Genomic DNA, 15713 nt, shown 5'->3' with positions numbered 1-15713 from the left:
TTGAGCGTAAGTCATCTAATGAAATGTTTGAAACATAGAGAGAACCTCACTCTTTCCTTTTAGTAAATACACCCAAGTAGTGTGAGAAAAATCATCAATGAAGATGACAAACCATCTATGGCCTTTTAATGAAACAACACGAGAAGGACCCCAAACATCAAAACGAATCAATGAAAAATGAACGAAACTTTTATTAATACTTAGAGCAAAAGAAGCTCGGTGTTGTTTGCCAAGTTGACACGACTCACAATTAAACTCAGAAACATTATTGTTCTTAAAAGAAGAAGGAAACAAATGCTTAAGTAATAAAAAAAATGGATGTCCCAGACACCGGTGCCAAAGCCAAACGTCATCCTTGGTGGTTGGAGACTATATGGTATGATGAGCTATGTGATATGCCTGATCCAAGATGCAGATACCATTCTCTGCTCTACCACTGCCAATCGTCTTCGTGATAAGGTCCTAAAAAAGACAATGATCGGGAAAAAGGGTTACGCTTCAATTCAAATCCTGAGTAAGACGACTCAATGATAGAAGATTAACAAAGAAACTGGGAACATATAAAACTGATGACAAAGATAAAGATGTGGCATAGATTAAACCTTTCCCAAAAACAGAAAAAATTGTACCATCAGCAATCCTAACTTTGTCCTAACTTGAAAAGGGCTCATATTCTGAAAAAAGATCAAAAGATCCAGTCATATAATCCAAGACACCAAAATCAATAATCCAAGGCAAAGTTTTATGAGATAGGAAAGCATTTGTAAAAAAGGCTAAGTTACCTGCACCGGTAGGAGTTGTGTAAGGCCGGCGGTCTAGCAAGTAACGTAGAGCATCCTCAAACTCAGAAGATTACATACCAAACACAATATCAGTAGACGAGATAGCTGGAGCAGAGTCATGTGTATCATTTGCACTAGAATGATGGACACGTGGATTAGACCCATGTCCTCTAGACTGTCCGGATCGACCCCCTCGACTACCAGAGCGATCACTACAACCCCCAGATGGAGTACCATGAAGCTTCCAACATGTCTTCCGAGTGTGTTTAGGCCGTCGACAGTAGTCACAGAACAAAGTATCATTCTCAGAAGGATTGCGTGTACCATAGGACAGACGATCTCCATCTCTATGAGGAGCAGAGACTAAGGCGGAGTGCTCTATAGAGGCAAAAGGCAGCATAGCTGAGCGGCGACTCTCCTCATTCTGAACATAAGCAAACGCTTCCTGAAAGGAAGGGAGAACATCCATACCAAGGACACGACTTCGAACAGGATCAAACTCCACATTGAGACCCTCCAAAAATTTGAAGACCCTCTCTTACTCAATAAATTTGCGGTACCCTACAGAATCGGTTGAGTAGACTGATTTGTAGTCCTGAAGATGATCCAGACGTTTTTAGTTATTACTGAGGAAGGTAAAGTACTGAAGGATGGTCATCTCGCCCTGTATTGAGCGCTTAATTGAGCGGCGCAACTCAAAGGTCTGTGAAAAATTCCCCTTTCAGGAATAGGTAGTAGCCACAACATCCCAAATATCCTGAGTTGTATCCATAGATAAGTAGCCCTCACCAAATATCAAGAACCATTGAGTGGATGAGCCACCCTATAATCAGAGAATTTGTAATCTCCCATTGGTCATAACTAGGATCAGTGGTACTAGGAGCTTGGATTCTCCCATCAACATAACCCATTTTTCCTCGGCTTTTCAAGAAAAGTGTCAGACATTGCGACCATGCAAGATAGTTCCTTCCATTAAACAAAGAGGTGGTGATTTTTAGGCTAGGGTTAAGGTTTTCTTATGCAGTAGTCATAATGGGACTCTCCCCTTTAGGTGGCTAGGAACTAGTGGTGGATTCACTCGTAAGTTCAACCATCTTAGTATGCTACTATCTAAACAATAACCTGCAACAATCACTACTAGTGGAAGAAGGAAAAATGACTGGAATCAAGGCACAAAAATAAATCAATAATACAATTCTCTATTTTTCTTTATACATTAAATTTCTACATGGTATCAGAGCCATAAGATTTAGGCCCGTATTTTGTTTTCTCACCGGCGGGCAGCCGGTCGGCAACCGTGCCTTCGCTGCCCGCTGGAATTTTGTACACATACCTTCACTTTCCTGCCTCTTCCAACTTTCTTACAACTGTTGTCCCATAGATGGGCTTCATATCTACCAGTCCATCTATGCCTTGTGACACCTCTATACTGTGAAGTCCTCTGTCCAAATGCATCAATGGACTTCCTATGGACAACCTGCTTCTGATCAAGCTTCTCAGACCCTCTTTTCTTCCCCTCCTTGAATGGTGTTTGGTACACCTCATGGCCTCTAAATGCATAGTAATCTGAGAATTGCTGGGCTAATAACGAAGGCCTCTCGAGCAACTGAGATGGGGCTTCATATTCCCTTGCCCATCCAGCATCCATAACCGTCACTTTGTCACAGTCCATAACTGTGGGTATTCTGTGAGCTATGTTGATTATTGTACACGACACAAAGTCCTCGCGAATGATTTTCTGAATGACAGCATCGGTCTGGGAGTCGACAGAAGCCGTTGCTTCGTCCATAAACAGAATCTTGCTGTGTTTCAGCATGACTCTCCCCAAGCACAGAAGCTGTCTCTGTCCCACACTCCAATTGTCTCCGCCATCAACCACTGATGCATTGAGTTTTTCAAGCTTTGCAGCCACAACATCTTTCAATTGGCAACGTTCAAGACTCTTCCATATTTCCGAATCTGAATACAGCCCAATGGGATCAATATTGCTTCTAACCGTTCCTTCGAAAAGCACAGGGTCCTGAGGGATGATCCCAAACTGAGACCTAAGATCATGAAGGCCCAACTTGCAAATGTCAACCCCATCAATTATGACGGGCTGCCGCCTCTGGCCCCTTCTGCTTCCGCTGCTTCCGCCCTACTCTTGCTGGCGGCGCCGCACCTGCGCTGAAGGTTGCCCAATTTAGGCGGAAAGTTTGCTCGGTATTTGGCATTGTAGTACCATTGAAGCTCTGCAGAACTTTCTCAGCTGCTGTGTGAGAAAGGAACTCAATAAACCCATATCCCTCTGACTGACCAGTCTGCTTACTGCGAATAACCTTGACAGAGTTAACCTCGCCAGTGTGAGCAAAGCAGGTGTTGATGTAACCTTCGTCCATCCATTGTTGAAGATCACCAATCCAGATCGTCCTATTCTCATCACTCGAACCTTGAATCTGCTGTTGTTGCTGTTGATGATATCTGTTGTTGTTGTTGTTGATAAGGTTGAAGATGATACGGTATGTAAGAAATCATCACATTTCTCACCTTTTTTTCTTTTATTTTGTCCTCCACTTTACACCTCACATGCCTTCTCTCTGTCTAAACAATAATTTTCCACCATCTCCCTCTTTTTCTACACAATATTTTTGTACCACTGCCCACTCCATGATACCAATATTATTATTATTATTATTATTATTATTATTATTATTATTTTCACAAAAAAAAAAAAAAAATTCATTCCAGTTGATTTTTCTGCATTACCACACCTACCATTCGAGTTTGCCAAACACACTTGCTTTATTCATTTCAGGGATCAACCCCGATCACAATTTTACACCAAAAAAAAAAAAAAAAAAAGCAGAACAAACAAACCAAAACAAAATAACCACATCCACAAGCAGGCCTTTTTTTTCTTCTCTACTCTGCCGCCGGTCTCTTCTTCTTGCCTCCGTCCTGAGCGGCCCTTGCCGGTGCTGCCTCCGTGTTTCCCACGCCGCCGAGCACGTCCACTCCCCCCTGCTCCTCCACTGCAGCATATGGCGGTCCTCCAAATCAGAACATCACGGTGGCCTTCCGCTTCAGCTCCTTGTTTTCCGCTTTCAGCACACATATCTCTGCTCGCGCATCCTTATACATGCGCTGGAGCAGAGCCAGTTGGGCGTTTAACTGCTGCACCTCATTTGTCCTACTCTGCAGCCGGTGCGACAAGTTTGTGACCGCCGTCATGGTCTCCACACATGACTTCAATGTATACTGATTGGCCTCAACATCAGATTGCACTGCCATTTTTTGCTCCACAGACCGCATCGGAAAGTTCAACGGAGCAAAACCAGGGGCGCTTGGTTGGGGTTCCCGAGCCACCGCCCCGGTTATCTCTCTTGTGGACTCGTTAAGGTCGGGAAAGAGAGTGAGCAGACCACGGGAAAAAGAGGCCATGTTTTTGAGTTGCTGAGTGTTTCAGCGAAGCAGCGCTTTCCGACTGGTACTTTCAGAGAAGGATTGGTTACAGAGTGTTTACAGAGTATTTCAGAATGCAAATGTTCAGCGGTTTCAGACTGGTTTGCACAGCCTTCGCCTCAACCTTGGTTAAATAGCCAAGGCAGACACGCGCATCATGCGCCGCTCGGCGCTCGACGACAACATGGGCGCACCTTTTGATGGCACGCCTTTTGAAAAATTGGGCACACCTTTTGAGGGTGCGACTTTTACAACGGTCCGACATGACCCAATAAAACTGTCCCGACATTGATTCCGGTTAGCTTTTCCAACGGTCCGGCATGACCCGATAAACTGTCCAGCCTTTATCTGCTACAACGGTCTGACACAACCATCCAGTGTCCTCTACAACGTTATGACACAACCATCCAGTGTCTTCACCAACGGTCTGACACGACCATACAGTGTCTCCTATCCTCTTTTATTTTATGTATTAGTCTATTTTCTTGTTTTGTTACTCTCTCCAAACTCAAGTTGGTTAGTTCCTATCCCCCTTGAGTTTGCGGGGGGCTGTTAAAACCTACCAACACCTACCACTACACCTACTCCACCCACTTCACCTACTCCACCCACTACATACCTACTACACATACTCCACCCACTTCACCTACTCCACCTACTACTCCACCCACTACATACCTACCTCCTCTAATCTTCTATATATAGGACTCATTGTAAACATAACAAAAATAAATCAATAATACAATTCTCTATTTCTCTTTATACATTAAATTTCTACATCAACCATAAACGATGGAGAGATACAATCAGTCAAGGCTGAGGATTAGGGCCATATATTGACCCAAAAAATTAAACAAAAAATAGGGAGAAGGTACCATCAATCAAAACAGGGACTGAAATACTCTCAGTAATAAAGTGAAGACTTGTAGCAAGGGAGAAACAAAGAACCAAATGGGTCAACCAAAACATAGGCTGGGGCAAAGAGAGGCTGCCGAAACCCTAATCAAGCATCAAGGGAGGTGTTGAAATTGTCCTGGCCAAGTCCTGAGCCCTAGGTGAGGCTGTAGAAGAGCCAAAATAGACTCTAGTGGTGTCGCATGGGCATGGGTGGCTGTCGACTGGGCCTTGGGTGGCTGTCGGGTGGTCCTAGTGGTGTGTGGTGGTTTAGCGGTGTAGCGTGGTGGTACTATGGTCGTTAGGTAAAGGTGGATGATGAACATGGCTCTGATACCATGTTTATTTTAGGAGAAATCAAACTCAGGGAATGATGAGACCATCACTCCCTTATAGATTTATAATATGAAACGTACAATAGAAGCCTCAAGGCACAAAAGGAAACTACAACTAATGACAGCTAAGCAAAATCACAATCACAAAGATATTATTCTAAGAACAAATGGACACATGCAAGTAATCCACAGCTCTAGTGATTAAAAAGTTAGATGAAAACATACCCACTTCAAGTTCTGGAAGAGCCCTATCAGGCCATATATTTGATCCACAATATGATGGGTACCTAGAAGACATAACATGAGAGCAGAAGTTGTGAAATCACATCACCATATGTGGTGCACAATAGTGCCTTGTACAACAGACATGTAGAAGCACCAAAAAATAGAAAAGGTTTTTCTTAGACTTACCGTTGAACAAGAGATTCATCAGTTGTAGGTGTATCGAATATTGGATTTGCATAGAAAGAGCCTTTCAAGATGTCTGCACAATAAAAAGCATAAAAATCTCTACCAGGTATACAAAGTGTAAGAAAAGCATGAACTAAACCTAACACACACTCGACCTCACATCTATATATAGATATTTGTGCTACGCATACATATATATACAAACAATAATCAATTTGCATCTACACTTTACTACTGTAAATATGCCAAAAGATAGGCTGATTAGATTACACGCTATAACACATCAAGTTCTCGTCAAATTTCATGCTTAAAAGTTCCTTCTTTAGCAACATAATCTTCTTTCACCACTCACTCTTGGCAAAATTGAGGTCTCACGATAAACAAATTGGAGATTCAACCTTGAAACCAGCTTGACTAACCATGGGCTGGATATGAATAATTCTTAAATTAATTTCCCTACATAGGCCACTGAGGTAAATAAAGCTGGAATCAGAGATATGTTGTTGTCATCATAACTCTTATTTCACTAAAAGATTTAGTGTAACTGAAGTAAATTAAAAATCCTATATTTCACAATATGACTAAAACCAAAAAGATAAACACCCCACAACAATAACCTTTAGCTGGCATATCAAAAGTTATCACCCAGATAGGAATTCACCAGCAAGAAGTGTGAATAAATGAACTTCTACTGTTTGAGAATGCTGAGTCTCTTTAGAAAAACTTGTGATATCATTTTCCACTCTTAAGGTTAGCAAAATAGTAAATGAGTACCCACTAAACTAAAAAGAAAGTTCTATAGAACGGCCATTAGACTAGTGATATTGTATGGGACAGAATGTTGGGTAACTAAGAAACAACATATAGATAAGATGAGTATCATTGAGATGAGGATGCTAAGGTGGATGAGTGGCAAGACTAGAAAAAACAGAGTTAGGAATGAGTATATTCGTGAATTGGTATGAGTAGTACCAATAGAAGATAAGTTGAGAGAGAATAGATTGAGATGGTTTGGTCATATACAACGGAGACCAACAAAGGCAGTAGTGAAGAGATGCGATACAGTGACTGTAGATGGAATTGTTAGGGGAAGGATCAGACCTATATTGACATGGGCTAGTGTAGTAAATAGAAATCTCCTTAATTTGACTAACCAAGTGGCCATTGATAGAGTCGAGTGGAGAAGAAGAATTCATATAGCCGATCACATTTGATAGGATTTAAGACTTGATTTGGCAAGGTCAACAAAATATTAAATTTTATGTCCAAAGATACTTCTAGATATTTTGAAAGCTGTTAGTTAGCCCATTATTTTGATTCTGTGGATGTGTAAATACACACAAGCACACACACAAAAGAAGAGAGAGAGAGAGAGAGAGGAGAAAAAGAATAAAAAAAAAAAAAAAAACAGCACTACGCATAAAATATAAGAACAGTATCCACTGCCTTCAATTTTATTTATTACAACCCTTTGATTTCAGAGTACACTAGATTTGATGAAGAGTCAAGCCAATGGAAAGAAAGGTACCACACCCCACTCAAAAATCAACAATTGGAGCCCTTTTTTCATCCTCAACAAAGGATAATACAGATTCTGGCACATCAAGCCTGGTCTCTGAGGAACTCCAAAAACATTATTGGTTATGTTATGTCTACTTGAACATCACACAACTCTTTTTTCAGTTGGTCCCTTAACAACAGAGGCTCTAGTGGCAAGCGTCTTCCCATGCTCTTCTAAACAATCACTAAATTTAACACTAGAAAGATCCAGGCCTTACACAACGGTCAGGCCTTACACTAAATTTAACACTACAAATCCTTGTTTCTCTTTCATTTTTTTTTTCTATCTTCCCGCAGGAAGGCATTTTATTTTTTCTTCCTTTGAAATTGAAGAACCACCAGAAGGGGCGATTCCATTGGAATTTAGAGTGGACAGGAAGCAATTGGAGACTTCATTAGTTTCCTTTGCACTTGCCTCCTCAAGAAGATCACGGTAGAGGTCAGGAGCATTTTGGATCAACCAGGGCTTGCATTTATGAAAATCAGGCTTGAACTCACAGTACATTGTCACTTATGCGACCGTGCACTTGAGCTTAGAGGTTTGCTACCGCAGAAAAACCATAAAGTAGAATCAGTGAGAACCATTCTGGCTTCAATCCAAGGAGGTTTGCTACCACAGAAAACTACTTTTTAGTATACATGGTTTACTAGAGAAGAAAATATTAGAACACGATTTTTTGAAATTAGGAAAAGCATATGATAGAATTCCTAGAGTTAAATTTGTATGTTTCAGCAAGAAGCTTTCCAATAGATATACAAAACAGCATGAGAGCAATTTTTGAAGCAGTAACTATTGAAGAGATCATTTAGTGTTGTGGAAAGGATGCAAAATACAAAAAGCATACTCGACTTCTTACCTAATCCTAAACAATTTAATGGTCAATCAAGAACAACTTAGTGGTCCATAGAGGTTTCCTCATGTTTAAGATTAGATTTGGGTAGTTAACATAGTGCTGCATTGTTTATAAGCTCATATAATTGGCTAACATAATTGACTCAGGACAAGTCTACCTGGTTTTCCAGATTCTAGCTTCTCTTTCCCATGACTCCATCCAAAATTGTACCTAGGCATTCATCCAGAAGTTATAAAAAAATTGAAATGATAAAAGTGGATGAAAACAAACATATTGTTTTTAAAATAAAAAAATAAAAAAAACTGAAACTTGATAAAACTTTTATTGTCAAAGTAACCAATTTTAAGCAAAGAGAGGGACACAATATTTGTTTATACCTAGCAGTGAGTGACAACTGACCATTAAAGAAGTGGAAAATTAGAAAGCAATTCTTGTATTACCTACTGTTAGGATCTTCCAGTTCTTTCTTCACATCTTCAGGCAGACAGGCTAATCTGATAAAAGAAAAAGATCAATCCAATAGGTATTATGATTTTTAAAAAATAATAATAACAATCCTTGTATTTAATATCTGCAGATTCATCAAAAATAAATACAGAAAATCCATTCAACAGCTTATACCTAGGTGAAAGACACAGAAGATTTTGACGCAATGAAGAATACTCAGGAACCTAAAGCAATCACGAATTGTATATAAAGTGATTAGTTCCAATAAATGAAAGCAGCTATCAAGCTCTATAAGTTAATGAGTAATGCTATACAAACAAAAAATCCATACAAAATTTTCATACATAATGATGTGGCTCATTATGGACCATTCACTTCAAAAAAATACCAATGAAGATGCATTTATTTACAATAATGGCATTGCCACATCATTCTTGTAAAGTTTTTTTATATGAACTTTATGTATGAACAGAATTTTCCTAAGTTAATATATATAGACAGCATGGTTTCTTACACACTGTTTGATGCAAGTATCAAGCTTTTGATGCACAATCATCCCGGGGCTAACAAAGATTATTATTTATAATATAAAAAAGTTCTCATGGATTTTTACAAACAGGACCATGAACAAGAATTACATATGGTGAGGTTCCTGTTATTAGATTGTAAAGAATGACATTTTTTTCAAACTAAAACAATTCATCTATACAGTGGGGTTAGTTCTGCAAACTTCAAGCATACTGAACAAATAAGAGCATACAATTGTCTATATGTATCCAAAATTGAAATCAAGAGATGACAAATAGACTTGCATTATTCAAGCAAAGATGTGAAAAAATTCATTTCATACATCTGATATCGACAAAATTCCCAACCCATTGGGTCCAAAACCTTCTTCAATCTTCGCCGACAAATCAATGTTCTTATCCTGCATCCATCAATTCCAAAAAAAAATAATAATAATAATTGAAAGGTTAATATCAAATGCTCACACACAGACGCAACACACTTAGACAGAGCATTGTAACGTTCCAAAAGGAATGTAACTAGAAATATGGTAATATTAAAGGGTTTGATCACTTGGGTGGTCAAGCGTTCACCTTTTGAGCACATTTGTGGGTGATCTTGCACCTAACAACCACCTAATGTTTCATTTCTTCCTTACAATGCCATACAATATCTACACTTTATACAGAGTAATTAAGCACATCAAAATACACTCAAAATGCAATATAACTATCAGCATTTAAGCCTAATTAAACCTATTTGAAAATAGCTTTGTCCTCAAAGTTGAAAAATATATTTGAATTTTCCAAGATTCAATTCTCATACATCATAGACTTTACAATTTAATTTCAAAAACATTTTTTCCATCACCAGCACGGTCCTGTTTGACTGACTAAGCTGTGAAAGCTTGATAACCTCTTTAAAGAAATTGATGGTGCTATAGTAAAATTATCCTTGACCTTGTACAACTCCACATATTGTAGCTGCACAACTGAAAGCATCAAGCTTGAAGGACCTTCACTTGAGACCATTAAATTCCTTTCAAATTGATAAACATGAGCTCCATTAACCGTATTATCAATGCCTAGGGAAATTCTATTGATCTCTCATGATGCTTCAGTAACTTTATGCTCAACTCAAACTCGTAGAACTACAAGTATTGTAGCTTCACAACTGAAAGAACCAAGCTTGAAGAACCTTCATTTGAGACCATCAAACTTCTTTCAGATGGCTAAACATAGATTCCACTAACAGAATTATCAATGCCTGGGGACATACTATTGATCTTGTGAGCTTCCTCTAAACAAAACAAAACAAAACAAAACAAAATTTCTGGTTGTTCTTCGGGACGATTCTACTCAATTTGGTGGCCATGTTTTTTAGATTGAGCTAATTGCTCTTTATCTTGATTAAGACACTCAATCATAAGATTTGAATTTTCATTGGTAGAACGCAATGACATGAGATTTGAATATGTGGTTGCAGGTCGATGGTTTTTGTAACAAGATGCCTGATTGGGGGAGAGGCTACCAAGTTAGGGGTAATCATAGCCTTGTTCTAGATAAGAAGTTGAAGTTTTTAAAAGCAGATCTAAAAAGATGGAATATGGGGAGTTTGGCAGGTTAGAGGTACCTAAGGCAAAGATGCCAGAACATATTCAAAGTCTTGACGAGGAAGAGGCTAGTAATGGCCTTTCAGAGGATGATGGCAGGTTAGAGGAGAAGGCAGTGGAGTATGGGAGAATACCAAAGATAGAACAAATTAGTCGGAAACCAAAAGGCTAGGTCCCTGTGACCTAAGGACGGACTAAGGAAGGAGATAAGAACATTGGTTTTTTCACATAATAGCTAATATTCGACGGAGGAATAATCTCATGAGGGTGTGAATTGATAGAAGGGTTCTTAGGGAAGTTAGAGATTAGGAGTGAATTGCAAGCTTTTGTGGGTTTGTTTGAGGAGAATAGGGGGTGGAGTCTATGAATGGATGGTATCGATTTTGGCAGCATATCAATTGAGGGGGTGGAGCAGCTGGATAGACCTTTCTTGGAAGATGAGATTCTTAGAGCCCTACAGGACGTTAATGGGGACAAAACTCCAAGATCTGATGGTATAACTATGACCAGTTTTCTAAATTATTGGAATGTGGTGAGAGAGGAGATGAAGGGTATGATGAATTATTTTCACGAGCGCATGTTTGAAAAAACTTTGAAACTTTGAATGCTTCCTTTGTAGCTTTAATCCCTAATAAAGGGTGTGTGGAGCACATTGAAGAGACTTTCAACTTGTTATTTTGCTTGGTAGGGAATATCAATTGTTGGCATAAGTGTTGGCCATCTATCTGAAAGATGTGTTACAATTGATGTTTTCTGACTCTCAAAATGCTTTTATGCATGATCATCAGATTTTGGATGTCATACTCAGTGTTTTAAAAGGCTCTAGGTGCACTGAGGCGATAAGGTCTTCTATAGCGTAAGTCAGAGGCACAAGGCAAGGTGTGCGCCTCACCAAAGCGAAGCGCAAGTGGTAGAAGAAAAGCAAAATTATAAAATAGACAAACTTTTCAACATAACAAATATATATAGAATTTCAAAAATCATAATCATTTCCGATAATCTTTAAACATAACATTCAATCTTCTAAAAACTAGAAATATAATATCCAACAAAAGATATAAAGCATAACAATCAATCTTTTATCACTTTCTGCTCTATTTTGACCACGTTTGGTCATTTTATATAGAAGAGCTTTGAATCCCTGTGGGTATGCCCACAAAAAAAACACTTAATCAATAGTTTGAGCAAAAAAATAAGTAAAGCCCATGAAGCCCACGGCTCGAAAAAAAAGCCCTCGCCTCAGCGCCTAAGCTGCGCCTTGCATATTGTGCCTCACTTTGACCTGTTCGAAGCGCAAGGCTACGCCTCGCGCTTAGGCGCACACTCCTTTTAAAACACTGGTCATACTTGTGCCTAGTAAGTGTGTTGATTCCATAATACATACTAGTGAGGCGAGGGTCATTTGTAAGCTAGATATTGAAAATTCATATGATCATGTGATTGGGATTTTCTATTATACTTGGGATGGATGGGTTTTGGATGTAGATGGAGGCAATGGATTCATTATTGTATGTCTTCAATTCAGTTTTCGGTTTTGGTGAATGGATCACCAATTCGTTTCTTTCACACATCAAGGGGTTCGAAGTAAGTGAATCTGTCATCACTTTTTTTTTTCCATTCTAGTTATGGAGGCTTTGTGTAGAATTACTAGTAGGACAATTAAGGGGGTTAACGGAAGGTTTTAAGGTAGGTTTGTTAGAAGGTCTTTATTTAATGCTAAGGCGGTTTGGGATGGGACAGTGGAGCTGTTCCAAAAAAGATTGGTAGGGTTGAAGAGGAAGTTTCTATCCAACACATTAAGAGTACTTTTCAAGCCTTCCAACCTATTTTATATCACTACCCACAATTGTAATCTCGGTGGCAAGGAGGCTTAAAATGCTATAGCTAGACTTTCTATGGGGTGGTGTAGGGAAGGAGTTCAAATACCATCTTGTGGATTGGGATACTGTGTGGCAGTCTGGCGAAGGAAGATGGTTTAGGGATTAGTCGGTGGATATCTTCAATACAACCCTCTTGGAAAAGTGGTTATGGAGATTTGCATGTGAGATGTACATACTGGAGAAGGGTGGTGACTACAACATATGACAACTCTTGGGGTGATTGGACTTCTTTGGAACTGATGATGTATATCATAGGAGAGGGTTGCGGAAGGGTACTTGTCTAGTTTGGGAGGATTTCTTGAGAAGTACTAGCTTTAAGGTGGTGGGAAGGGAAGATTGGGTAAAGTTTTGGTGGCATATGTAGTGCACAGATGAGGTGTTGGAGAGATCTTTTCTTTCCATTTTTCTTCTTGTAACTGAAAAAATTCAACAAAAAAAAAAAAAAAAAAAAGGAAAAACCTCGGCAGATTATGCTCGAGGCATAGATGTTTTTAGGATGTTGCACTACTGAGGGTGACTTTGTAAGAATTGGGAACTGGATCAGTTATCTAATCTTCTTAATTTGCATTTATAGTTATATAAGCATTTGAGAAGGGGTGGAGTCTTTGTGGTGGCTAGTATTAAATAAAGGGAGGTTTCATGTAAAGTTTGTTTATATGGTTCTTTTAGATAGTAAAAAGATGAATTTTTTGAGAAAAGGCATTTGGATGGAGGGTTAGGGCTCCGTCCAAGGTTGTATTTGTTGCATGGAATGTGGCTTATGAGAAGATTTTGACAGTCAACAATCTCATCAAGACACGACAATAGTTGTAAATTGGTATTGCCTTTATAATATGATGAGGAATTAGTTTCTCATTTGTTTATTCACTGTAAGTGGCTAGGAGTTGCGGAGGTTGGCTTTAACAGTGTTTGGGATGGAGCAGGTTTTTCAAATAGATGCGACGGGGTTATGTTTGGCTGGTAAGGAAATAGGGTGGGAAAGCAAAGATGCAAAGCCTGACTATCTGCTCCATTGTGCTTTATGTGGATTTTGTAAAGCAAACGGAATAGGATGACGTTTCAAGGAGTTCGGGAGCAATCATTTAGACAGTTTTTCTTCTGTTTTTTTTTTTTTTTTGGCCGCATTACCTAGTTTAGGTCATTGGAAAGGTTTTACTTAAGAATATTCATCATTGGAAAGGTTATACTCAATAATATTCATCAATATGTAGATTCTCTTCATTTGTAAGAATCTGTTGGCATTTTTATGTTTGTCTTTTGAGAATACAAGCCTCTTTTGTTTCGAGAGCCATTAGACTATATTGGTTTAACCTTTGTACATGCTTACACGGAAGCATCCCCTTTAGATACTCATCTATATGATACACTTTTGACTTTACTGATCAAAATTACAATATTGTTGGCCATTTTCCACGCAACAACCGACAAATGGTTAATTTCTTCCTTAGGATGACATCCAAGCTCTATACTTTATAAATATAATCAAAAGTCAATAGCTGTAAACATTTAAGCCAAATTATACCTATTTGAATTTGAATTCAAACTTACTGACCTGTGAATTTTCATCTATCACTCAATAATAATAGCTTAGGATCCTATCAGAGAGAGAGGGGGACAATTCTACACATTCATTCAACTAATATATAAAATATAACATGAACGCGAAATAACAAAGAGAGACAGAGAAAAAACACAAGACCAGCACAACATATGAAGGTTTTAGGAACCAAACTTCTTCATCTTCAAAAGTGAATTTTGTTACAAAAAGCATTAGAAGGTCAATTCCTGTCATCATGTGAGTTGTCACTAAGTCTGTGAATGGATCATAGATTTGGGTAAGAATTTGGAAAGAAAAATAGAAAAAAATTGTGACATATAACAATATTTTATTCACATTTTCCTTTTATGTTGCCAAATCCCCATCCAAATCCATAATCTAAACACAGTATAACCATCTTGAAAAGTTATTTTACAAAAAAGACCTTCAGTGACAAAATTTTGAAAATGTTGCAGGGACAACAATTTTGTACCAAAAAAAGGAGTCTAAAATTTTGATCGGATAGTTCATCACTAAATGTCCAAATTCATTACTAAAAATATTTCGTGTAAAAAGTGATTCCGTCCCTAAAAATTTGTCGACAAAGCCTTAATTTGTTGGACATGAAATAGCAATGGAGGATAACAAAGAAACATGAGTGTACTCAATTTGGCAGCAGAGAAACCGAGGAAAAACACAAGAGACAAAACCACGCTACACACACTCCAACCTCAACCAAATTCCAGGTTTTTCACTTCTCTCTGCCGACAATTTTTTCGGCAACCAAACAGGTCGACAGAAACAAAGAGAAAAGCTTACTTTGAGGAGGTCCGATTACAATCAAAAGGCAACAGCTATCACCATTTAAGTCAAATTAAACCTATTTGAATATGAATTCAAACATATTGACAAGCAAATTTTCATCGATCACTCAATAATAATAGCTTAGGATACGTCAAATACAACACGAACACACAAGAAGGAAATTGAAGTTTGTGCCAATTTGGCTGTGGAGAAACCGAGGGAAAAACATAAACAGCAAACTAAACACAGGCGGTTCAATTCTTTCCTCCGAGAATTTTCTCGGCAACCAAACAGGTCGAGAGAGAGAGAGAGAGAGAGAGAGAAGCTTACTTTGAGGTGTGAGTAGGAAATGGTGACTGTACGGATCGATTTCATGATTTTAAAGGTTTTTTTATTTCAATTTTTATTGAACCATGAACAATGGATAGGTCCTAATTTCTTCCCAAACCAATTCAAATCGGAGCATGCTCACCCCCAATTAAAGAGTCCAAATTTTGCAATTTTTTAAAGAGTCCAAATTTTGCAATTTTTAGTTATGAAAAAAATTAAGTTAATTAGATTTTAACAATTAAATGATCAGATCACATTTCTAACCTTTTTAATTAATAAAATGAATGACTAAATATAATTTAGAAAATGATAAATTACA

At 38.4% G+C, this 15713-nt stretch overlaps 1 protein-coding gene and 1 pseudogene across 6 annotated transcripts in view; both read right to left on the bottom strand.

Annotated features, from left to right (window-relative positions):
• LOC114306608 (uncharacterized) overlaps positions 1 to 15470 on the bottom strand; it is a 48052-nt gene extending 32582 nt beyond the window's left edge. For 2 of the 5 annotated variants that reach the window (XM_082903163.1, XM_082903166.1), the window contains exons 1-7: positions 15395 to 15469; positions 9575 to 9652; positions 8899 to 8948; positions 8718 to 8771; positions 8435 to 8487; positions 5864 to 5936; positions 5678 to 5739 (exon numbers count right to left, since the gene is read on the bottom strand). In XM_082903163.1, coding sequence (XP_082759289.1) covers positions 5678 to 5739; positions 5864 to 5936; positions 8435 to 8487; positions 8718 to 8771; positions 8899 to 8948; positions 9575 to 9652; positions 15395 to 15439 — 415 coding nt within the window. In that variant the 5' untranslated portion in view covers positions 15440 to 15469. Of the gene's footprint in view, positions 1 to 5677; positions 5740 to 5863; positions 5937 to 8434; positions 8488 to 8717; positions 8772 to 8898; positions 8949 to 9574; positions 9653 to 15394 lie in introns of all 5 variants that reach the window. The other 3 variants (XM_082903167.1, XM_082903164.1, XM_082903165.1) reach the window with 2 other exon arrangements.
• Positions 172 to 3201, bottom strand: LOC145806266 (ABC transporter C family member 14 pseudogene; annotated as a pseudogene). The gene is made up of 3 exons (XR_014349197.1): positions 3004 to 3201; positions 603 to 2919; positions 172 to 462 (listed from the first exon to the last, which is right to left on the bottom strand). The product of XR_014349197.1 is annotated as an ABC transporter C family member 14 pseudogene (transcript).
• Positions 15471 to 15713: the final 243 nt, after the last annotated feature.

The sequence above is a fragment of the Camellia sinensis genome, chromosome 13, assembly GCF_055761805.1.
Source record: "Camellia sinensis isolate YWXY chromosome 13, ASM5576180v1, whole genome shotgun sequence".
NCBI lineage: Eukaryota > Viridiplantae > Streptophyta > Magnoliopsida > Ericales > Theaceae > Camellia > Camellia sinensis.
The sequence above is the reverse complement of the archived record's forward strand: the minus strand, read 5'-3'. Positions and strand labels throughout refer to the sequence as shown.